General features: G+C 54.5%; 2 protein-coding genes across 2 annotated transcripts; one reads left to right on the forward strand and one right to left on the reverse strand.

Annotated features, from left to right (window-relative positions):
- Positions 1 to 898: 898 nt before the first annotated feature.
- Positions 899 to 16,582, forward strand: LOC114912331 (uncharacterized). Its single transcript, XM_029258705.1, has 5 exons — positions 899 to 1,351; positions 10,690 to 10,771; positions 10,923 to 11,395; positions 12,518 to 12,571; positions 15,355 to 16,582. Exons 1-5 carry the CDS (start codon positions 1,283 to 1,285, stop codon positions 15,478 to 15,480), a joined length of 804 nt encoding a protein of 267 aa, XP_029114538.1. The 5' UTR covers positions 899 to 1,282; the 3' UTR covers positions 15,481 to 16,582.
- A 1,222-nt stretch (positions 16,583 to 17,804) lies between these two features.
- On the reverse strand, positions 17,805 to 23,742 carry slc4a1ap (solute carrier family 4 member 1 adaptor protein). The gene is made up of 14 exons (XM_029258562.1): positions 23,003 to 23,742; positions 22,697 to 22,922; positions 22,363 to 22,491; positions 22,198 to 22,258; positions 21,648 to 21,787; positions 21,361 to 21,521; positions 21,207 to 21,276; positions 20,935 to 21,124; positions 20,734 to 20,842; positions 20,466 to 20,655; positions 19,942 to 20,025; positions 19,645 to 19,721; positions 19,470 to 19,539; positions 17,805 to 18,496 (listed from the first exon to the last, which is right to left on the reverse strand). The coding sequence occupies exons 1-14, from the start codon at positions 23,693 to 23,695 to the stop codon at positions 18,447 to 18,449; spliced, it is 2,250 nt and encodes a 749-aa protein (XP_029114395.1). The 5' UTR covers positions 23,696 to 23,742; the 3' UTR covers positions 17,805 to 18,446.
- Between the last annotated feature and the right edge of the window lie 104 nt (positions 23,743 to 23,846).

Raw genomic sequence — 23,846 nt, forward strand, 5'->3', positions numbered from 1 at the left:
AAAATAAACTCTTGAATCTTATAAAGTAATTAGAAAACAATATATTAATACATTATATAGAGTACAGTATATTCATATATTATTTAGAATACAATATGTACAGTATATGCATATAGAATACAGTATGTACAAATATATTTATACAGTATATAGAATACAGTAGGCACAGTACATTAACAGAGTACCCAGAGTACTGTACTGTACTGTATTATGAAAAGGAGGGTCCGGACACCGAAGAACTCGTTCGTTGCCGTGACTCAGTTTCTGTGGAAAAGAGAAGAACAATCGCGAATCGGACACCAGCAGTTCACTGGAAACGAACGGCACTTGTTGTTATATATTATATTGTCTTTCGGTTATTATTATTATTATTATACAATTCCATTACGGGGAAGGAAGGGCCCGTCCTTATTAATATAAGCGGCTCTTTCTGTTATCATTCATATTCCACAAGCCGCCGGCGATACCTCTGCTCTGCCTGCGAATTATTATACCAATCAATCATGCGCCGGCGGAGCGCGTGCCGCTTCTTCCCGCACTTTCCACGTTCCGCTCCGCTCGGCCACGGGGCGCGCGCGTTCACTACTCGTAATGACCGCATCAGCTGTTTTACACATTATTCACGTAGAAAGACTGCTTTCCCAACAAGCACGTCGGCCGTTAGAAACTCGTCGCGCCGCGAAGCCACTAAAACGCCGCTCATCGGCGCTAATGACGACGTGTGCGGGCACGCGCGCGCGCGCGCCGCGAAATGCACCTTTAAGGTGTGAACAGGCGATGACGTCACTGCGCCGCGCAGCCAATGGGAGAGGCGCGCTGCGGAGCGTGAGAAAACAGTGCGTGTGTGCGCGAGCGAGTGCGCGTGTCTCCCTGTGTCGGCTTGTGCCGCGAGCGCGAGCGCGAGCGCGCGTGTGTCCGGGGCCGTTCGGAGGAGGAAGGCGGACGGAGCGACTCTGCGTTCGCTATAAGAACTTTATTATTTTTAATATGTGTCTCGGTTCGCGAGAGTCCCGCTTCTTACAGGAACGCGGGGACTTTGAAGAAGAGCTTCCAGCGGGACTTTAACTTACTGTGTGCGCGCGCGTGCGTGAAGTTTGAGAACGAATCGACCACGTCGCTACAAAAGAGAGTAACTGGAAACTTGCGAGTGTTAATGGCAGGATGCAGTGTCGCGCGGTGGAGGCGCGCGCCCCGTAGTGTGTGTGACCGCGTGCGTAGAGTAACGTAACTTCAACTTGTAAGTGTGAGAGAGAGAGAGAGAGAGAGAGACGCCGGCGGCGGGATGCTGAAGACTCTGACGAAGAAGCTGCGCAGACAGTCCCTCAGTGAGATACACCCGTTCCAGCTCAAGGTAAAGGGGGGGTGAGTGTGTGTGAGTGTGTGTTAGGGTTAGTGACCTCTTAATGACCCCTCAGGTCAGGTCAGGTCAGGTCAGGTCCGCCCCTCTATACCCCGGGGGGGCAGCAGGCGATCGTTGCTCAGGTGTGCGATTCCCCTCTGTGTGTTAGTTTAGTAATCATGTCATTGTGTCCTGGTGAGGGAGCTTGCGTTGCAGGTCTCTCTGCGCGCGCGCGCACACACACACACACACTCGTACCGTCCCCCCCCTTGCACATGGCTCTGGTTTCCAGTGGGAAAGGGGGGGGCTCGGCGTGATGGAATGCTTGCAGGGCCTCTGGACCGAGGCCTGTGGGAACGCCCCGGTAAATTGCTCTTGTTTTTCTGACCGTGCACACTCCTTGCAGGACACACACACACACACACAAAATTAGCATCCTGAGCTGAGACGAACTCTCTGGCTTCCAAGCAGGAAAAATGATCATCATCACGGTCACACCACCGCTGTGGCTGAGCTCCCTCGGATGGGCGATGGCGTGCAAACGTTACGCTCGTCACGCTCTTCGCGCGCTCAGCCTCGTAGGTTCGCTCTAAACACACACCACGGCTGGGGAGAGCGGGGCACCTTGTACATCCTGCAAATTGCTGTCACGCGTGAGGCTTTGGACCCGGTGGCTTGTTGGCTTGAGTCTCGCAGGGGGTAGAGATCATAAATTATCCTCCCTATATAGCCCCCCCCCCCCCCTTCCTCTGACCGCATGGGCATCAGTTCTCAACCCAGATGGGGTTGAGACCAAACGTGACCAAACAGCTCCTGATTGATTTGTAGTGATTGGTAGGAGGTGGTGTAATGGTTAGAACCAGTACCTTGTACTTGAAGGATCTGGGTTTGAATCCCACCTTCCTACCCTTGATCAAGGCTCTTACCCTGAACCCATACAGTAAATCTTACCCAGCTGTGTAAATGGGTAAATCAGTGTAGACGACTTTGGAGAAAGTGGTCAAATAAATAATGGGCTGTGCTGGAAACGGGTTCATGGGGAAAATTCAAACAAATGCGGGTATAATGAATCTGTGTGTGTGTGTGTGTGTGTGTGTGTGTGTGTGTGTGTGTGTGTGTGTGTGTGTGCGTGCGCGCGCATCCACACAGTTACGCTTCAACAGCCCAGGCCGCTTTTTCCATCCCAAAACCTTTTTTTGTGAACGAGAAAGTGACATCACTGTAACCGTTAAGCGTAAATCCCAGAATCCCGTCCCGCCGCGAACCCTCGGTCCCGTGACCTCGGGCGTTGCGTGAGCCGCTGTAAGGAAGCTTTACCACGCTTTGGATGTACGTTCCAGATGTTGTCAGAACTACGAGCCGCAGCTGCAGCGGATCGTGTGTTTGCGTCCCGGTCTGGGCACTTCCTCACGTTAGACGCAGCTGCCGTCCGTCACCCTACGGTGCCCTTAACCGTTTTTTCCACGCTTGGCGAGCGCGCTTAGGGTGGCAGGTTTCCGCTGCAGAGAGATGTTCAAAGAGACGTTGTGGTGGAGCCACCTGTGCTTCTGCGTCGGTGTGAGTGTGAACGTCGGCGGGTGCGGAACCACAGAGACACGGGACCAGGTCCCCTTTGGTCCCTTTGATCTCTTTCCGGTATCTTTGATTCCTTCGTGTACCTTTCTAATACAATTTTATTATCATATTCATAGTATAATGTACATTTCTATATAGTGTATAATTATCAACTATTAAATATGTTTATCTGCCTTTATTATACAGCCTTAATACCTTCTACTTATTTTTGTGACACTTGTCTTTAAAGGGACTTGCAGAATCAAGTTACTTAGTTATTTACCCCTCTGGACACCTGGGTACCTTTTACTGTGGTTCTGGGTAAGTTATCTCGGTCATGGGCACTGCGGCAGGAGGTGGGATTCGAACCCGGATCCGTCCGGCGCCAGGGTGCAGCTGCGGGGGTTCGGGCCTCGGGGACGGTTCCCTTTAGAAGTGTCTCGACAGCGTTTGCCGGCACCTGCCGGCTGTAAGGCAATCGGTTTAAGGGTCGCCCTGCAGGAGTGAACGCGGTCACTCGTGCGGTCGGAGTCACGGTCGCGCTCGGTCACCCCGAGGCGCTGTGCTGTCGTTTGCTGATTAATATGCGGAGCAGAGTAGTGGATTGAGTAAGTGGTGCCCAGTTGGCACGTCACCGGTGTTTATTTGTGAAGAGTCGTGACAAAAAGACGGTAAATCCGCGCTTTAACGTAGAGAACGGTGGACAGTGGACGCGCTCGCTGTGCTACTCCAGACGACCCCGGGGTGAACGTAACGGTCAGTTCGGTCCACCTGTGTTCGACCGCGATCGATGAATGCGAAATGATAGCAATGTACACTCGGCCCTGACGACGGGGCCCCTTACAGTGTAAAGCGCCAGATCATCTTGTGAAAAACGTCCCTTTTTCATACAACAGGCTTATTATTCACTACAACAGCATTTTTGCCCACTGCAGTCATCCTGCTTCCACACGTGACGCTGACCGCACACGTGTGCGCTCAGCACAACTCCCGTTCGCAGTTACCGGTTCAGAACAGGCAACGACAACAGCAGCAAGGTAAACATGGAGTAAATACCCGCAGGAACATTTGAGGAAATTATAGAACACACACACACACACATTTTCAGAACCGCTAGTCCCATACGGGGTCACGGGGAACCGGAGCCTACCCGGTAACACAGGGCGTAAGGCCGGAGGGGGAGGGGACACACCCAGGACGGGACGCCAGTCCGTCACAAGGCACCCCAAGCGGGACTTGAACCCCAGACCCACCGGAAAGCAGGACTGCGGTCCAACCCACTGCGCCACCGCACCCCCTTGCATGAAACACACACACACACACACACACACATTTTCAGAACCGCTTGTCCCATACGGGGTCACGGGAAACCGGAGCCTACCCGGCAACACAGGGCGTAAGGCTGGAGAGAGGGAGGGGACACACCCAGGACGGGACGCCAGTCCGTCGCAAGGCACCCCAAGCGGGACTTGAACCCCAGACCCACCGGAGAGCAGGACTGCGGTCCAACCCACTGCGCCACCGCGCCCCTCTGCATGAAACACAAATGTGAAAATGTTTGATTCAGAAGTCCATAACTCGAGAGGCGGTAAGAGAAGGAGCCAGCGCATCAGGTTAAGTCACAGGAACGTTAGTGCATCCTGGCATAACGCGTATGCGGGTCCTTCGTAGCCGTCCGCCCCGGACACAGAACACGACATTCCCTCTGGGGTGAACAGAACGGGAGCTCCGGGACTCCGACACGCACCACCTTCTCCGATACCTTCTTTAGCCGGAGTGGTTTGCGGCGTCTGAGTTTGCGACACAGACCGCGAGAGAGTGGAGCCGTCGTCGGAGGTTAGCTCGTGCTCGGCATCTGCGAGGGGGTGAGAGTTAAGTGACTGCACAAACACACAAAACACACGCACGCAATTAGAGGTCATGCGGAACAGCTTGCTTATGACACGCATTTCGAAGTGTTAGTCGGTCAAGGGGCACGCGTCACATTTAAGGACGGGGTTTGCAGTGGGTGTTACCGCTGTCAAGCCGCTCATCGCTACCGGTTATGCAGATGTCAAGCCGCTCACCGCTAGCCTTACGTTAGCGGGTCACCTTCCCACCTCGACTCCATCGACGCCGCGTTGTATGACGTAACAGCCCATCAATTTGGTTGCCTTCTGAAAGATGTGAGGCTTTTGCACCTGGTATTTCTCTCCCTTCCTACGATGCACTGCACTTACACAATTCAACATTGGCGAGCAGTACTACCTGCAATATTAAAACGCTGTTTGGTTGGGGGATGATCTGACAGCTAGACTCTAGCACTAATCGTTCAAAGCGGACGTCTGATACTTCTGTACGGTGGATGAAAATGGGCTGTTAGGAGGTGTGGAAGCCCATCGGGGGGGGGGGGGTGGAATGGAAGTTCAAAGTGCTGCAGAGCTCTGCTTGATGGCATAAAACTGCTGAAGCAAAGGAAGGTTGGGCCCTTTGAGATGGAAGCCCAGACATCTGAGGACCCTGTCTGATGAAACCACACAGGCATTCCATGTCTGAGTGGAGAGTGAGATGTCGTAACACATTTCTGAAGGGGCGGGGTGGGGGGGAGAGCCTTTCTTTCGCACGTTAATAGTTACGCGGATCAGAAGAGGCTGCTGCGGAGCCGAGAAATGCAGCGTGCAGCAGTAACTCTCGGAGCGCTGTCGGAACAAAACCAACCCCCACCCTGCCCCCTGCACGTGTCTGAGAGCGGAGCCTTTAACCCACTGCCCTCCGCAGCTCATTGATCTCTGGTCGGAGGGCCGCTCCATCATGCAAGATAATTAAAATCGAGCGGGCTGCTGCGAGCGACGGGCAAGTGCGGCTCGGCCTCTTAAGGGATGCGCGAGTCGGTAAGGGCTCGGGGACGGGGCGCTGTAGCCCACGGAGCGGCCGCCGCATATCCGAGCGGCGCTTCCCGGCGCCTTACCCTCGATGCCCAGCTGACGGCGTTCCACGCTCTTCTTGTATTGTTCTAGCTCCGTCTCAGACAGCTGGCTGAAGGGGTTGGGCGGAAGAGGCTCCATCTGGTCTTCATCGGGCGGCGGCACGAAGGGTGGCTTTTTGTCCACCAATAAATTAATTTAATTGTGTATAGATAATTGTACACCTGTGTGGGAGAAGTGGCGTCCACCTCCTGTCCACCTCCTGTCCACCAGCAGTCTCAGCCAGTCACAGCTGACGGTGACGGTAAATCTAATATGACAAGTGAAACGGCCAATTTAGTTCTAGAAACAATTTGTACAGTATGTAATGGGAATAATAATTATAAAATGTTCGTGTTACTATCGATCCGTGTAAAAACACCTTAAATTTGGTATTTTAATGATTTTTATGTTACACATTTTTGTCTGTCTGATTATTTTTTCCATTAGAAATACTGGTAATTACTTTCCTCACTATGGTACTTTGCCAAATGGGAGGATTCCTTGGAAGGAATGAACCCCTTTGTGTCATCTGATGTATAAAGCGTGGTAAATTTAAAATAATACGGTACTGTATCCAGCAGTTTAGAGCTGGATGCTGCATGACTGCAGTGTTCCACATGTGAGGCCCTTCTCTGCCTCACCCAGCTGCCCTTGCGAGACCCAGGGTGGGGCGGCGGCTGCCAAGTCTAGCTCTCCGTACCTCTGCAGATTACCCACCATAATCCCTGGCCATCATCCCTGGCCCTAATCCACCAGGAAGGGTGCAGGAGTCGCCAGGGCCCTGGTACGGAGCCGTGAGGCCCGGGCGCTCGGCACCGTGGGAGCGCGGCGAACATGGAGACTGCGACCGGGAGCCGGCGGAGGGCAGGAACACGAGCGAGTCGCTGATGTCATTTTGGGGAGCGCTGGGCTGCTGGGCAATTAAGTTCAGCAACAGCAGGAGCGCCCGCAGGTCTGTAGGAGCGTCGAGACCTTGCGGCGCAAGAGCTGGACTTGACCGTGTCCTCGATGAGCGCGCAAAGCTTCTTAACATCGATTAGCGGCATTGATTAGAGCTGCAGCAAATCTGGTCCATTCATCTATACAGCTGGCGATAAAGCCGCACGCTGCCGGCTGCGCCGTCTCAACGCAAAGGTGAAAACGCGGGACGTTCGGTGTAAAATGTGGAAACGACCGCGTTCCGCCCCTCCCCCCGTCAGTGGTACGTTCACAGTCGCGGTTTATTGGGTAGAGTCCGGAACGGCGTCTATCGTGAATGTGTCCCGGTGGCCAGTCGATGAACCTGTAGGCTGGGACAACGTCCTCCTTATGAACGCGGGTGTGGGTGGGGGCCCTGCACCGCTGGCGGGGAAACCCCTTCACTTTTGCACAGACATAAACTATATTGGCATGAAAGCCCTTTTCATGTCGTCTGGGGTGGGGGGGGCTCACTTGTGGTTCGTAACACTTTGTTTACCTGGTTCTGCACACTGGTGCACGGTTTGTGTAGAGCTGTGGGATGCTGGTTACAGGACTGCGTGTGTGTGCGTGCGTGTGCACTCTATGAATATATGTCCACTTTCTTCTCTCACTCTGCTATTGAAACACTTATTCATTGCGTTTCAGTTCATAATCTGTATAGCGAATAGTGGGCAGCTGCTAGTGTAGTTGTTAGAGCTGCTGCATTTGGACTCAAAGGTTGTAGGTTCAAGTCTCACCTCCTGCTGTTAGTTAATAGAGAGGAACAGTCTTTGTGATGTAAGGTTCGGGTTCAAGGAGGAAGTGGCAGGAAGGCAGCGGGGGATTTGCCGTCGTTTATTACACAACAAGGGTGAAGTCGCACCGCGTTCCCTCGGACAATCGCGATTTTTCCACTCCTCTCCCAGGGTCGCGTTCCGCTCGCTGAGCGCGGAATGCGTGACCGTTTCCTGTGTGTGTGTGTATAGTGCCCGGTTTGCATGCGTGGCCTTGCTTGCACCTGTGGTTTTGCATCGGTGATGATAGAAGGGCGAGAACCGTCACACGGGGACGTGTTCTTGCCGCGGTCCTGAAGAGCCTTCTCCGTACGCACGAGCGAAACGGGTCAACGTTTGTTTCCCCTCGTTGTTTGAGGCCCACGGCGGACGGAAGGCTCCCGAGCAGCTGTGGAGTAGCAGACCCGAAAAGAGCCGTTCCTGTTTGAAGACCTTTGCGTGTTGCTGAGCCGGAGCAGGTCTGCGTGAAGCAGTGGCCCAAAGTTACTTTGGTGTTTAGTTGCAGTCGTTGCAGCTAAAGGCGACGCAGCCATTGGTTATGAAGGGGCAACGCTTTTTCACACCTTTCACACACATTTCATGCACATCTCGTTCTCTTTTACACCAAGGAAGTGACAAAAATACAATATTGTGTCGCTGTACCTCTCTCGGGCTCGGACTGGAACCGGGGGAAAAGATCTGATCAGATTTAACCTCAAAAAGCTGGAGAAACGGAGAAAGTGAGAACGCTTGGTGAATTTCACACAGGCCCTTGTGCCGGAACAAGGTGCGGGCCGTAACCTCGCCGGTGGAATTTGTACTCGCGCCAGATTAGATTCCACGGCCCTCGACTTTGAAGCGGATGCCGCGCAGCAATCGCCGTGCAAGGAATGCAACCTTAGCCTCTAGGGAGAGAGACTCCTGGGTCGAGATGGTATCTGCTTTTGAAGGAGGGCCGGCCGTGCGCTCGGTCGCATCTCCTGTGCCGGCGTTCGCAGACCGAGCCCCGGAACTTGTTGGGTTGATTGTCGCGCTACCAAAACCTCGCTGTTGGGGCATAAAACTGGGCGTGTTGTTTAGAAAACGAGCATCCATTCATTCGGCACTTATGTATAGTCATATTTGAAACGTATCTATTCGTATCATACTTTTATCCAAGGTAAGTTTCTACGCGAAACTACTTCCGCTGATGTACCCATGTGTTTTACTGTATCATTCAGGGTAAGTGACCGGATCGAGGGTACTCGGAGCAGGAGGTGGGATTCGAACCCGGTGTAATGTATCGCTGTGATATTTGTGAAGAATTTCTCATTGTAACGATGTAAAAACACTGCTGGCCATTAAGTGCCGAGGCCACGCAGAACCCGGAGGAATGTTCTCGTCTGGTTTTCTATTACAAACATTCAGCTTTTCCTTGTTTAACGTAAAGCGGTTATTAATGGCCAGAATGTAAACGGTGGTGTGCCGCGACACAGAGCGGCGATTGTATGTCGGGGACAAGGAGCTGGCGTGGACCCAGCAGTGGAGCTGGCAGGTATGTGAGCGCTGAGGGGTTTGTTTACCATCCCTGGAGTACTTTTGCCATCCTGACTGGCGTGGCGGGACAGCGGGTAGTCTGGTGCCTGTCGCTTCCTGGGCCGTGCGTTTGGAGCGGGGATCAAATCCAGCCCGGTCCGTGCTCAGTCTGCATGTTGTCCACCAGGTGCTCCGCTGTCCTCTCTCAGTCCAAAGACCTGTTTCAGGTGGATTTGTGCCTCTAGATTGCACTTAGGGTGTGTGTGTGTGTGTGTGTGTGTGTGTGTGTGTGTGTGTGTGTGTGATTGTCCTGCGGTGGACTGGCATCCTAGCAAGAGTGTATCCTGCCTCACGCTCAGCGCTTCTCGGATAGACTCTGGACCTCCATGCCCCTGTATTGGATGGATGGATCGAGGGATATTTGCCAGATTACACTGCTTTGAGAACAGTACACACACACACAATCCTGCCTCATGCTGCTTTTCTCCTTTGCAAAGAGATCAGTTTTACCCTGAGATGAATATTAAACTGTTCACTGTCTAGTGTAAAGCTGTTGACTGTACACCTCTTATGCTGACACACACTAAAGCTGCAGTAAGAGGATGCCGCTGGTTTTTCGTAGTACCGCTCCGGAGCCAAAGCCACAGCGCGATAACCATCTGTACCGCGGTGCTGGCCCCACGAGAGCTGGAGGGCACGGCGCCTGTCTCTCGAGGGTACGGTTGTGTGTGCCAGGTGCAGAGTACGGGGGCGCGCCGCAGGACCCCGCAGCACCCCGCAGCGCAGCCTGTGCTGTTTGCATAGGAGCGAGGTGTGGAAATGCGTGTTTCTCTTCCTCTTGCACACCAGCTGTCTGCTGCGGGCTGTTGCACTACGGTAATTACGGTACGTTACTTAACCCTTATCGCAGCTGTCGGATCCAGCCAGCTCTGCTGTCGAACTGCAGCTCGAACAGCCCTCGCAGGCACACACGTGGGTCGCTGGAGGTTTGTAGCACAGGGGATGACGAGATGGTATCGGGGGTGCCTGATGGAAAACAGCAGCGAAGGTAATTATGTCACAGTGTTACAGAGATACTTACACCGATTTACCCATTTATACAGCAGTGTAAGTTTTACTGCATCGGTTCTGTTTCGAGTGAGTACCTTGAATAAAGGTGGGATTCGAACCCGGGTCCGTCGAGTGTAACATGGCAGCTCTTGCTACCACGGCGCCTGCTGAGGGAAAGACACGGAAAATGATCTTATGACCTTTATTCCTTTGCGATATAAAGTATCAGAATGTCTCCATCTAGGTGTCCTGTCTCTCGCACTGGGCTTCCGGGATGGACGCTGCCCCCCCGTACCAAGGAGACTATTATTAATAATTAATGAAAGTACTATGTTAAAAGACAACCTGTGAAGTCTGTGACAATTATTATAAAAATGTGTCAGTGTGAATGAATAAAATACCTTTATTGTGGTATTTCTGTTAATTGTAGGGGACATTTTTTTTGTCTAGGAACTACTTTCTCTTCTATATTTCAATGAAATCCTCACACATGCTGTGAGAGCAGTTTGGCAGGAATGTGTGTGTGTGAGGGAGTCATCACTGTTGATGGGGGCTGTCGCTGCTTTCCCTGCAGATCTCGTACCATGGCAGCGAGGATGGGGGGGAGAGCGAGGACTCGGAAGGGGAGAATCAGGAGCTGGCCCAGATCGACAGGGGTATGTCCTCCCGCCACCTCGCCCCCATGCCCCCATGCCATTTCCTTAGCCTGTGTTCTGTGATGCTTTTTCAACAGTTTATCATGCAAACCTTGAGAGTGAAATTATGAGCGCCCAGGGGGGGATGTGACCGATGTGTTTGCCCCCCCAGAACGACGGCGAAACTGCGGGTTGACCCCGCTGGCCACGAGCCAGCAGCACAATCAGGGGGCGTTGTCTCCAGCCCAGCTCCGGCGTCTCCGGGTGCTGCTGGACCCCGCGCTGGACCGCCACAGCTCCGAGGAGGAGCTGGAACGCATCAGCCGCGACTTCCTGCAGCCGGCCGGAGAGGGCAGGAAGTGGACGCTGCACCAGTGCGCCGCCGAGCACAGCAGCGCCTCCAGCGACGATGAAGTGAAGGACCTGTGCGGGCCACCGGAACTGGGGTCCTGCACTGCTGCCGCACCCAGCCCCGTCCTCTTCAGCGCCTCCCCGCCACGTGGACTCCGCCCTCCCGCCCGGGGCCAGGTGCGGCCCGTCACCCTGACCCACTTTGACCAGCCGGCGGCACCCTACCGGAGGCACAGGATGGGGTACAGCGGCGACCAGGGGAGGCCCAGCCTGGACCTGGAGAAAATGCAACAGGTGCACAGATGACAGGCCACCGCAATCTCACCTCACCTCACCCCAACACACACACACACACACACACACACACACACACACACACACACAGAGAGAGAGAGAATCCCGGAGCTCCAGGGGAGGCAGCGTAATGTCGAATTGGGAACCTGTGTGTCTGCACACCTGTCACCCAAAAGTAGGAAGTGTGTTGAGCCCTGGTGTGTTTGAAGTGTATGGTGCTGCTGGGGGGGAGAGGGGGGTGGCGCTTGCCCACACACCTGCATACGCTCATAGATGCAATCCCCCATGACGCCCTGCTGGTGTTTCCCACCTGCTCCGTGTGGGCAGACCGAGGTGACGCGATGGTTGCCTTCTGTTCCGGATGGGCACGTGGGCCCCGGTGACCCCGGGATCGAGCCACCAGCGAGTGAGAGAAGCTGGTGTGACGGGCATTAAACCCAGCAGCGGCCGGGGCCCAGGCTGTGAGAGCAGGGGGATGGCGGCTGCCTCCATATGTCTCTAGAAGCTTGAAGGCAGGAAGAGCAGATGATGAGGGGCAGGGGGTGGCTGGGGTGTGTGCGTGCGCCTAGTGGAAGGGGAGGGGTCTTCAGCGGGGTGGGAGCCTCAGGTTTGGCATTAACCCTTCCGGTGGGTGACGCCATTCCCTCTGCCCACTGTAGCCGAAAGGCGGTTAACGCTCTGCCGGTCTCCACAACGAGGCCCGTTAAATGTCACGGCGAGATGAACACACACTGGGCTGTGACAGCGGCCCGTTGACAAGGCCCTTAATTATTCACACTGTTAGCGCATTGGCCGCATCCAGGGAGTGAGTCACAGGGACGTGACAAACGGCTGCTTGTTGAGCGGCTCTGCCCCCCCCCGCGCCGCATCGTTATAATCTACAGACAATCCCCGATTGTGGAACTTCTCGTACCTCGGAGCCTCTCCTCGAGGAAGCGGCCCGGCTTCTGCTATATGACTCCGCTGCAGCACCGGAACTTCCACCACCAGTTTCCCCCCCAACCCCATGAAATACTTGGAGGATAAAATGTGCTTATCGTTACAACGCTCTTCCCTGGCTGAAATAAACAAGTGTGTGTTTCCTCCCGACATTTCGGTAACCGGCCCCTTTCCCTCTTCCAGAAGATGCTTCTCAAAAAGAACTGTGGAGGGAAGACCAGGACCATAAAGATCAGGGTAAGTTGTGGTTCACGCGGGGGCTGCTGGTCTCCTCGAACCAGGAACCGGCCACCTGTTGCTCGGCATTGCACGAGTGCCCTGAATGTTTCACTCGTTGTTTTAACAGCAGTGTGATTTGTTGCGGTTCATTGCTACCCTGGTCGACATCGTCTTGGGGCTAGAACCGTTACTTTGTCCCAGTCTTCTGTGTGGCTCTACTTCTTAGTAGCGGACTCGGGCTGCAGCAACTCACAGAGGTGTAGTTAAGAGCCCCTCCCTCCGTGCTCAGCGCTCGGCCTGCTGGGATGCTGCGGGGGTTCAAGTACAAGTGTGCAGAGGTGTGTCTTCACGCTAATTCATCAACACACACCTGTAGGGGGAAGCAACATGATCAGGACAGCAGGTGTGTAGCAGTTAGAGCTGCCGTCTCGCACCGAAGTAGGAGCTGGGTTCGACTCCCACGTACGGCTGTGGTACCCAGCTGCGTAACTGGGTACATCGGTTGCTTTGGAGAGAAGCGTGAGCTAAATAAAATGCAACAGCGAACGATGCGCACGCCGCCGCTACTTGGGGTGGTGTGTCTTAAAAACCCACAATGGCTCTGGCCGCTCTGATGGAGAGGAACGACTCTCCAGCGCAACAGACATATTATTACCTCCTCGGTGTCCTCGACTTCGGGGGTTCCTTCCTGCCGCAGCGGAGATGCTGGAGTCGGGAGCGAAGGGGGCCTCTGAGGTTTTTCCTGGCTGAGCTCCAGGTGGTACAGGTTGCGGGGCCCCCCCAGTGAGGCACCAGGCTTCAGGAAGTCCAGGGTGTTTAGCCCATTACTGCAAAAGTGGCTCCCAGGTGAGAGGGGCAGCAGGGTTAAAAGTTTGTGGTACGGTTCACAACAGGGAGGGCGGTGCCAGAGCACCGGTGTGACACAGTGGTTAAGGTGCAGCACTGAACAGGGTGTCCCCGCTTTGGGTTCCCCTGACCTTTTCACCTTAGAGCTTGAACGTGCTGCTGGTTTTGCTGGAAATGCAACTGGAACATTAGTCATGCGGGTGTTGTGTATCTATTTCAATGTCATTATTCTGAAATAATTTCAAAATTGGGGGGGTAAAAAAATTTAATAACGTGGCCATTTCTGGAAACAGTGGGACAATGAAAATGCATCGCTTACCCCTGGACCCCAAACCCTTACAGGAAACCCTCTGTGTTGTTCTGCTAGTAAAGTAGCAAGGTGCCCACATTCACGTGGCACGTGGTACAATACCGTGGTAAGGGCCGAGCGGTGCGGCGCTAGAGCTGCTCCCTCTGTTCTGGAAGCAGTGGGAGCAAAGGGTCCAGCAGCGCACGATTGGGGCTCGGGAGCGTGAGAGAGGCACGCGGAGGAGCGCTCGCTGCGGGGGGGCCGACAGCTGCGCACACCTCTTGCTGTCCCACGAGGCCTCCTAATCCGCAAGCCTCTGCGCGACCGGAGCGCGGAGCCCCCACGAGCCCCGGGGGCCCGAGAGCGTACGGGTGCCTGCCAAGACACACAGAGCCACTTCCTGTTGGGGGGGGGGAAATGACTCGGGGCAGCTAATTTTAGGAACTCTTTACGATGTGCTCTGGTGTGAGCGAAGCTCCTCAAGCCTCTCATGCTTCACGGGGATCTCGCAGCTCTTGACCCTCGGAAAAAGTCTGAGAAATGAGCTTGCGGGCTTTACGCAAATGAATAGTTTGGCTGAAATAAAGGAACGGGACGCATTGAAATGCTTCCCTGTGAAGGATGAGGGCGGTAGTTCGGGGGTCGGACGGCTGGAGCCGAATCCTTCTGTTGCGTCTGAACGAGCAGCTGGCCAGCGAAAGGATTAGTCTTTGGAAAGTGTGTGTCTAACCTGGCTTTGGAGCCGTAGAACATCCCGCGCCGACACGGCACAGTCTCCGCATTTAGGTTAGCATCTGTCTCTCAGGTCCACGCAAGCGGCAGTAAGGGCCACGTGTTGGGGGATGGACGGCACTGCTGTTTTGCTTACTAAGCCAGTAATCTGGGGCAGTCCCCCCGCCCCACACACACACACACACGCACACACCTGTTGCGTGTGCTGCCCACGTACAGGTGCCACTTTGCCAGACCTCCCCGTATGCTCCGAACTGTCCTTCTGCTGCGCGACCTCGCTGTCCGAATCCCTGCAATCACTCCATTTGACCAAATTCACACCCTGTGCATTATTTCTACGTACGGCGCATGAAGTGCGACGACACGGCTGCTTGTTGAGAAGCGTGATGTTTTCTCCACGATCGCCGTGGACACGTATTTGCTGAGCTCATACAAGGGGTCAAGCGGCTCGACAGCAGGCAGGTTATACTCCCGTACCTCGGTCTCACCCGGGGAGCTCGGTTCGCCGTGTCTCATCGGCTCCGCGGCAGCGAACCCTAAATGCCCCCGGTCGGTTTCCCCAGGTGAAGGATGCGGACACTGATCGCTGTCGCTCGCACAGGACCAGACGGAGGGCTGAGGAGCGTCACCTAAACGGTCGCGGGAGCTCGACTGCAGAATGACCGCGAACAGTACGGTGCATAAACAATATCGACAAGTCTGTATTTTGAGTATCGTCACTGTTTGAGAGCTGTCGGTCAAACACGGGGGAGAACGACTGAGCGCTCCGGAAGCGGGGAGTCGTGACACGCCGATGTTAACGGCTGACCTGTGAATGACCAGAGGGAGCCGGTTTTAGCGCCCCGTGGCATCGTAAACCTCGGGCTCAGGCCAGATAAAGAGCAGCTTATCCAAAAGACGTTTGTGTTCATTCTGCCTCTTCCTGTCTTCACAGAACCTGAACAGCAGCCGTCCACCTCCCAGGTACGCCTACGACCCCTCCGTCTTTGCCTTCCGCTCCCTGAGCACCGTCTCCCCCCGCAGTTCGCTCACCCCCCCGGAAGAGCCCCCGGCGACCTGAACATCTGCCTGCTTTCCCTGGTGATGTGGACTCCTGGAGGAAAACGGCAAAATGAAGACCTATCTAAGTGTATATACATGTATGCCCGTTTAGGAACCGAAACCTCGAGGCTTTCTCATGGCGAATCTAGGACTCTGTTGCAGTAATGATAAATGTAATAGTTGAGAAAGAAGCCTGACGCATCCGGCAACTCCCTGTCACAGACGCACTCTCAGGAATGGTGCTGGCAACACGGTGCGTCAGCAAGGATTCATCCCTCCGAAGGGGAGGAAGGGGTGGTGCCGCTCTTGGGAACAGCCTAAAGGTACCGGCCGACAACTCGTAGAATCCTTCAGGAATTTGTGATCGGCTCCGTTGGGCCATTTTCCACTGGCAGCAGTTAAAAGCCCAAAAGTTTAATAGAGGAACAAATAAAAAGCACAAGTTGGAAACAAGCGTGGCCAAAAGCAGCAAACATCTGCCTGACATCCCTACGCACGTCTTGGAGAGGGTGCGCACCACGTTTGAGCCGTCCCTTTTGTAAAGCTTGCGTTACGTTATACATATTTCAAATGTGTATTTAAGGGGGGAGGGGAAAAAAAAAAAAAATCCCAAAGCTGTACTGCAGCATCCTCACGGATCGCTGTCCCTCCTGTCCGCGAGAGGGTGACACACAGCGCTGGTTAAAGCTGACCGTGAAGACACACGGTCCTCTCTGGACTGATGACATCTGTCAGCTAATTTGTTACACCCTTTCGGGCAGCATCCTTTGTCCTTTTAGAGACGCACTGAGAATGAACCCAACGCGCGTTCCTTTGACGCTCAAGTAAAGGACGACCGTCTCCGAAGTGAGACAGCCAGTGTGTGCAAGACTCATGCTCTTCATGAAGTCAGACGCTGAAGTCTGCGACGTTCGGCCTTCTCTCCGGCACCGAACATAAACTGACAGCTTTGGGATAGACCGCAAGGCCCTGACTGTGTTACCGATGTTCCTGTGTAGATGCACCGCGATCAGAACGTGAGTATATGTGCACAGGAATGAGCTTCACACAGAGCGAAGGAGGGGCGTTCTGTTCTTTGTCTGTCGCTTGCGTTTCATTCTAAACAATAAATGCCTCATGTTATCAGGTTCTTTGCCTTTTTTTTTTTTTTTTTAAACCACCCCCCCCACCCAGCTGTGCACAATGCGCTGTTCTCACACAGTTCACATTCCCCCAGGGGCAACCTCCTGGAGTGCAAGGCTCCCCTTGGCCACCGGACAGGAAACTGCCTCCAAACTCAGGGAGCTCAAGGATGGGAAGCGGGTGTATGTTTGTTTTGGCAAACGGAAAGTAAACCGCCTGACATTACACATATTCTGGAAAGGCTCTTATCGAGCCGCTGAGGGTCACTTCTCCACCTAACGTTCGGGGGACTGGGCTGTACACAGTCTGCAATATTTGGCTTTGAGGGAGCACCACATCCCAGCTTGTTAATTCTCAACCCACCGGCTCATATGTGTGATCGAGGAGAAGGTACGGTGTGATGCTGCCCATGGTTTCCTTGTGCTTTCCTGTTTTTACACCATGTCCTTCAGTGCAGCAGAGAGCTTTTCTAGGATGGAGGATGATGTGGCTGTTGTTCACCTGCAGCGTGAGCTCAGAAGGACATTTAAAAATAATCCAGGCATAAAGCAGTCTTCAGTTGTACTCGATATTAATTCAGAATGGAACACGCTACTGTGTGATAAAAGCGTGGTACGGTACCTCTGCACTTTGAGAAAGTTAAGGACTTGCCTAGGAGCTGGGGAGCCCTGAGGGCTGGGAGCAGGGGTAGCAATGACTGGATTTGTGTGTGTGTGTGTGTGTGTGTGAGAGAGCAAGAGAGGACAGTGCTGGCATAGAACCCCACAGGAGTGAGAGTCTGCGCATCGGCGAGAGGGACTGCCAAGATGCACATTCTCTTCGCGTAACTGGACACCACCACCTCCCCCCCAAACATCACACCCGCTTCGGCGTGGGCCGATTCAACGGGCCTCCGAGCGCCAGATCAGACACAAAGATGGAAAAAAAAACAAGCGGCTGACGTCAGCCCTGCAGCGCTGTGGAGGCTGAGAGCAGGCAGGGAAGAGAAGCAATTAGAAGGGTGGGAGCGCTGGGATTTGGGGTGGGGAGAGCGAGAAAGAGAGCAAACGCACTCCTTGTCAGGCTGGTCACACAGTATTTACCCATTAATACCCTGCCAATTGCAATGGGACTCAAAACAGACTATTTTTCTAGCATTAAAAGTTTCATTTTTTAATATCAACGTTTTTTTTTTTTAAAAAAAAAAAAAAAAAAAAAAAACAACAACACAGATGACTTGGAAGAAGAGGCCCTTCCTTCTACACCACAGATGGGGTGCACCACTGCCTTATGGGATTGCTCGAAGAGGCTAATCCTCCTGCAGGCAGCTTGCCACCCGCCCACTTCCCAGCGCTGAGTCACTCATAATTAGGATGTGGTAAACGAGAGCTGTGACAGCAGGAGGAGAGAGCGCACACCTTTGCCTCCTTGGCCTGCCGTCGCCTCACCTGCGTTCCGGGTGGCCTGGCAGGTGCACCCAGTGCGTCCCAGTAGTTGGCACAGGATTGTGCATGTGGGAACTTTTACAAAATTATAGTCCCACCATCGATGTGGTCCACTCCCCCCCCCCCAAAAAAAAAAAAAAAAAAAAACCCGCAGGGGGATTATTCCAGAAAGAAGACAGGTCTCAGGTACAGCGATTTTCAGTACTGTTCCTCGCTCACACACACTGCTTACTCACAGGGGAGGGTGTGGCCTGTTGGTCACCCACTGTCGCGCTCGGGAGTCAGTCTGGCCACAAGGGGTCCATTTGGTTTCGTCGCACAGCGCCTCCCCCTTAGGCTGCAGGTTTTAAACACTAAAACGTGGTAAGAACAGGGTGCGACGTAGAAGCGGTGCCCCCCCACGGCTCTTTGCAGTCTGTCCCGTGGATCCCCAGCTCCTTCAGTAGCCATACTTGTCGTTGAGGTGGGTGCGGCCATCCCCAGTTTGACCTGTCAAGTCACAGAGGGAGCGTGTTTCAAAAGTCACACAAAATGATGCGTCTACCCTCCGCTGCCCACCACTTACATTTATTTATTTAGCGGACGCTTTTCTCCAAAGTGACTTTCAATGAACTCTATGTAGTGTTATCAGCCCACGGCACCTTATTCACCAAGGTGACTTACACTACTAGATTACGCTAGATACACTACTTACACTGGGTCACTCATCCATACATCAGTGGAACACACACACTCTCTCTGTAACTCACAGACTATGGGGGAACCTGAACAGCATGTCTTTGGACTGTGGGAGGAAACCAGAAGAACCGGCAGGAAACCCACACGGACACGGGGAGAACATGCAAACTCCACAAAGACCGACCGGGGATCGAACCCACGTCCTCTTGCACCACCCAGGCGCTGAGAGACAGCAGTGCTACTTGCTGGGCCACTGTGCCACCCACCAAGACCCACAATGCAATTCTGCCACAGAGGCCTCCTCCTCCTCCGTGGATGTGCCATGTGCCACCTGGACTGAGGATCCCAGTGGAGCAACATCCCGAAGAGGGTAGTCCTCAAAAGCAGAGCTCAACGAGCTTGGCACAGCGCACAGCTCACTTTGGCAAAAAGCGGTCTTATTTTACCGCGGTGCAATAGCTTTGATGCGTGCTGTCCGGGCCTTGATTAGAATGCGATCGATGTGATGCGAACCGCCACTTCTGGCAGTCACGCTGGCTATGGACCTTGACTAGTTCCACCCCTTCCTGCTACGTCTCCCTGACTGTCAGGTTATGGACCTTCACAGTTCTCATGTTTTCACAGCACATTAGAAAACGTTCATTTCAACAGCAGCCTTTGGGACTATTTTGAGTCAAGATTCTCCCATGAGGTGTTAACCCTTAATACTGAGAAAGAAAATGCAAAGTATGAAGGGAGACAACAAGGAACAATCACCACTTCACCCAATGGCCAGTGTGTTTACCTGCGGGGGGCATCCAGACGCAGTAGTCGGGGTCATCCTTGGGGTACTGTGCCGACAAGGTAGCAGGAGGCTGATGGGAAAAGGAGCAGGAAAATAGGGTGTTATGGCGCAACACTAGTGTGTTTGTGTTTGCAGGACAAGATGACGGACACCTTCCCTTAACCGCGGTACCCACCCTACTTGGGCCGTACACTTTCTTCTTCTCCTTTGTTTTGGCGCTGCTTTGGGTCATCTTCACCTCGCTTGCGGGGCCTACGGACAGAGGAAGGAATTCAGCATGGACCCAATCCCCCCGCCCTCACACCCGCCTGTAAGAGGCCCTTTCTCACACACTCCTCCACAGCTCTCAAGGCCACTGCGCAATCCTGCAGCAACAAGAAAGCAGGGAGATGCAACCGTGTCCCAGAATTCACAGAGGGGCCAAGTAACGGGGCAGCCCTCGCTGCTGGAAAGTTCTGCTCTCTCTGTTCACCTGTGGGAGACGTGGAGGAGCCACCGTCACGGAGGCCTGACTGCTCTCCCTCGTCCGGTGCTAGTCTCTCCTGCTTCCTCCTCCCTGAACACAAACACAATGCATCATAAGCAGCAATGTTTCCGAAATGGTAAGAGGCGTGTGACCCGACAGGGGAGAACAGGCAGGGTTCGAGCTCAGTACACTCAGTAGAGGCACAGGAGAAGCCCCAGGCGCTGTATTCTGCACAGAATGGCCTTAATGCAGCGGCACTCTCCAGTCAAACTGACAGCCATGTTGCCTCCGCTGAAGCTGTGTGTGCCAAACTCCTCCTCCGCTCCTGTCCAAAGTGACTCATTTCTGCCGCCCGCAGGCGGAGAAGCAAACTACAGAAGGCTACAGACGTTATGATTCGACAAGAGTAAAAAAAAAAAAAAGTCCTCACTTAACCTGGTCAATTACTTCTCTTAGCAGAGACTGTAAAAATGATACAGCTGACAAAGCGTAAAACTGCAGATTATGGAAGTTATTGCACATTTTCTAACCTGCGGCAGCATGTGGCTGTGACTCGGTTCTCTGTGTCGGCACACTGTGCTCCTCCTGCACGGTGGACGGGTCCTTCGTCTCTTCCGACTCAGTCTCCTCCTCCTCCTCTTCCTCCTCTTCCCCGCCAGGCGGCAGCTCCTTCATACTGAAGAGCTCTGGAGGCAGGCTGGGTCGTTTGGGGGGCAGTTTCTGTAGGAGAAATTGTGTTAGGGAAACCCCTGTAGGAAGTTGGCATCCCACAAACAAAGCAAAGACAGGACAAGGTACCCCGATGGTGCCGGTCTTCAATTTGAACTTGCTCCCGCCCTTCATGGCCCCAAACATTGGCAGCGAGGGCTTCTTGGCCTTGACGGGTTCCGCAGGCTGTCTCCCCGGACTGGGACATGGAACCGAGGACATGAACGTGGCACTGTGAAAACGGCAAGGCCGAAAAAGCAAAACCTGTGCGACCCCCCGTGGTGCGCTCACCTTGTCTGCAGCGGTGGCAGCTGTGCCGGCCTGGTTAGCTCGACCAGTTTGCGCAGACGCTGGCCCTCCTTGCGCAGCTCCGCCATCCGCAGATGCAGTTTCCTGCGTGCGACGCTGTCTAGCGGTCCCTGGCTGCGCACGGCGCTCATGAATGCATCCAGGGGGTCTTCCGTCGACGGCTGCTCGTCGCCTACGGAACAAAGGAACGGATAAACACGCGATCGCGGCACGAAAGACGGGGCGCTGACACACGGCCTGCCTCATCATCTCACCTTTCACTGAAGACCTGAGTTTCTTCTCGGTCTCCAAAAGTTCTTTCTCCACTTCTGCCAGCCTCTCCACCTTGAGAAGATAGACACTGTGAGCAGACGTGGTAAGGAAGGGACTTTACCTCCTTAGCTCCGACTTCCAGCTCTCATCGTTTACCAACGAGTTGTATGTCTCGGGCCGCTCTTCGATCTTCCCTGCCCTCTTCATACGCTCCTCCCTCTTCCTCTCTACGACCCCGGTCCTGTCCAGGAACGTGTCGTCATCGCTGTCGTAGAAATCCTCCTCCTCCCAGTTCTTCTTCTTCCTCTTACGGGACACTGAGAAGTAGTAGTAGGGGCTACAGGTTCACATCCCAGCGGAAACAGCAAACCCTGTTTGATACCAAAGTGACTGCACTGGACCACAGGGGCGGACCCCGCCCACCGCACCCATTCCACACCCACCCGCCTCCTGCCGCAGAAGGCCGCGAGCCTCCAGAATGCGACAGGCCTCCAGGGAGCACTGTATGGCCGCCTCCTTCTTCTTCCCCGAATGCGTCACTTCGGCCACAAGCTGCCTGCCGAGAGCGTCGTCCACAGGTAGCCTGGAAAGGAGTGAGCGGCATGACCCCATTGTCGACACCCACAAACACCACCGCAGGGCACTTACTGGGTCAACAAGTTCAAGCGCTCAGATGCTCAACCAACGGCAACCATCCCGTGGCGTTCATCTCCTGGTCTTTGCAATGGGATTACAACACAGAACCATCCTCTAAGCTTTATGTTACACTTCTTTATTTATAGAGCTGTGTGTCTATAAGAAAATAAGAGGATTAAAGTGGATTTTCATCTAACGCATTATGGGGTGTCGGGAGAATCGGTGACCGAATTTGCTTCCGGGACAGACACCGGATAGACCCCCGTGACCTTGCAATGGACAAGCAGTCGAGGAAGATTGGATTTTTTTTTTTTTTTTTTTTTTTAAAAAAAGATGGAGCTCTGCTGAAGGCCTCACCTCACTCTGCAGGTCCAGGTCCCATGGCCTTTGTCCTCATACTCGAACTCCAGCTCCTCCCCTAGAGTGACACAACGAAAGGGCGTGACCATCGTCCACTGCTGCCCAATAACCGTGAGAGAAAAGCCATCGTTCAAGAGCGCGTCACGCTCAAGAAGCGCCCACCTTCCCGGTCATAGAACCCCTGCAGCGCTTTCTTGGGGTCCTTTAAATACGCCGCCTCCTGGTCCTCCTGAAACTCTGTGGCAAAAGGGTTCTCCTCGTTCTCGTCCTCCTCGGGCAGCGCCTCCTCCGCTGGGGAGACAGCAGTTCACGTACACGTACACGTACACACACACACACACACACACACACACACAGAATTTTCAGAAAATGCGACAAACTACAAGGCGTCTGCATGTTCGAGAAACGCGCAAGTCAAGCGCTTGTAGCACGAGGAACCGCGGTAGATCGATGTGACTGGACCGCAGGGATCCGCTTCCTCGGAGCCGATCCTCACCCATTCCCCAGGAGCAGCCCGCGTCCTCGGAGGAGCTCCTCGCGCCGCCGCCGCCCTCCTTCCCGCCACCGCCCTCCTCCTCCTCCTCCTCCTCCTCCTCGCCGCCCTCGTCATCGGAGCCATCTCCCATCATCCTCTTCTCCAGGGCCTCTCGCTGTTTCCGGGCGCGCTCCCTCAGCTCCGTGACCGTCAGCTCTGACTCGGCCTCCTCGTCCGTCTCCGGACCCTGCGCGAGCGGAAGTAATGGCTCACCGACCTGGCGGGCTCGGTGGCGCGAGGGGGGATAGGGGAGGGGCCTGAACTCACCTGCAGCACGAAGAGGCGCGTGCTGCCGCCGAACCGCAGCACGTGGCCCACGTGCAGGCGCACGTACGTCTTGGGCGGGAGGCGGCTCTTGTTGACGAAGGTGCCGTGGGTGCTGCCCATGTCGAAGGCGTAGAGGCCCGCGTGCTCGAGAGGCCGCGCGCGGTACTGCACCACGGTGTGGTAGCGCGACACGGACGGGTGCTCCAGCGGCACGTCGCACGCCGGCAGGCGGCCCACCACTGTGAAGCTCCGGCCCTCCAGCGGCACCGTGTCCACGATGGTGCCGTTCTTGAGCACCTCGAAGGAGTAGGGCGACGGAGGCGCGCCGCCCCAGGGCGGCTCAGCGTACGGTAGAGGCGGGCACGCGCCCGGCGCTGCTGGCGGCTTGGCGGGAAGCCGCACTTTCGGCCTCGCGCTGCTGTCGCGCGTCTCCTCACCGACTGCTTTGGCCGCCGCTTCATGCGCGGGCTCCGCTCGAGCGCCCGCCGCCTTCTTGAGGACCCCGGGCGCCGCAAACAACAGGGCGGGCTTTTTGAACGGCTCGCCGTCTCCGCTCGCACCCTCCCCGGCGCTCCCCTTCACCTCGAGCCCCTCTGCGTCCCGACTGCTCTCGTCTGCCTCCGTCTCCGCTCCCACTTCCAGTTTTCCCTCAACTTCTGTCTCCATCCCGCCCGTGGACGACATATCCGCCATGTTCGTTTTGATCCCACCTTTAAAGTCTTCCCTTCCGGCTCAAATATCCATGTGTAATCACTTCCGCTTCAGCTGTCATAAAAATTAAAAACATATATTTATTCGTTAATACATACGTATGACAGTTGCGTGGAAGTACATGCGTACGTTG

The sequence above is a fragment of the Scleropages formosus genome, chromosome 15 (assembly GCF_900964775.1).
Source record: "Scleropages formosus chromosome 15, fSclFor1.1, whole genome shotgun sequence".
NCBI classification, from domain to species: Eukaryota; Metazoa; Chordata; class Actinopteri; order Osteoglossiformes; family Osteoglossidae; genus Scleropages; species Scleropages formosus.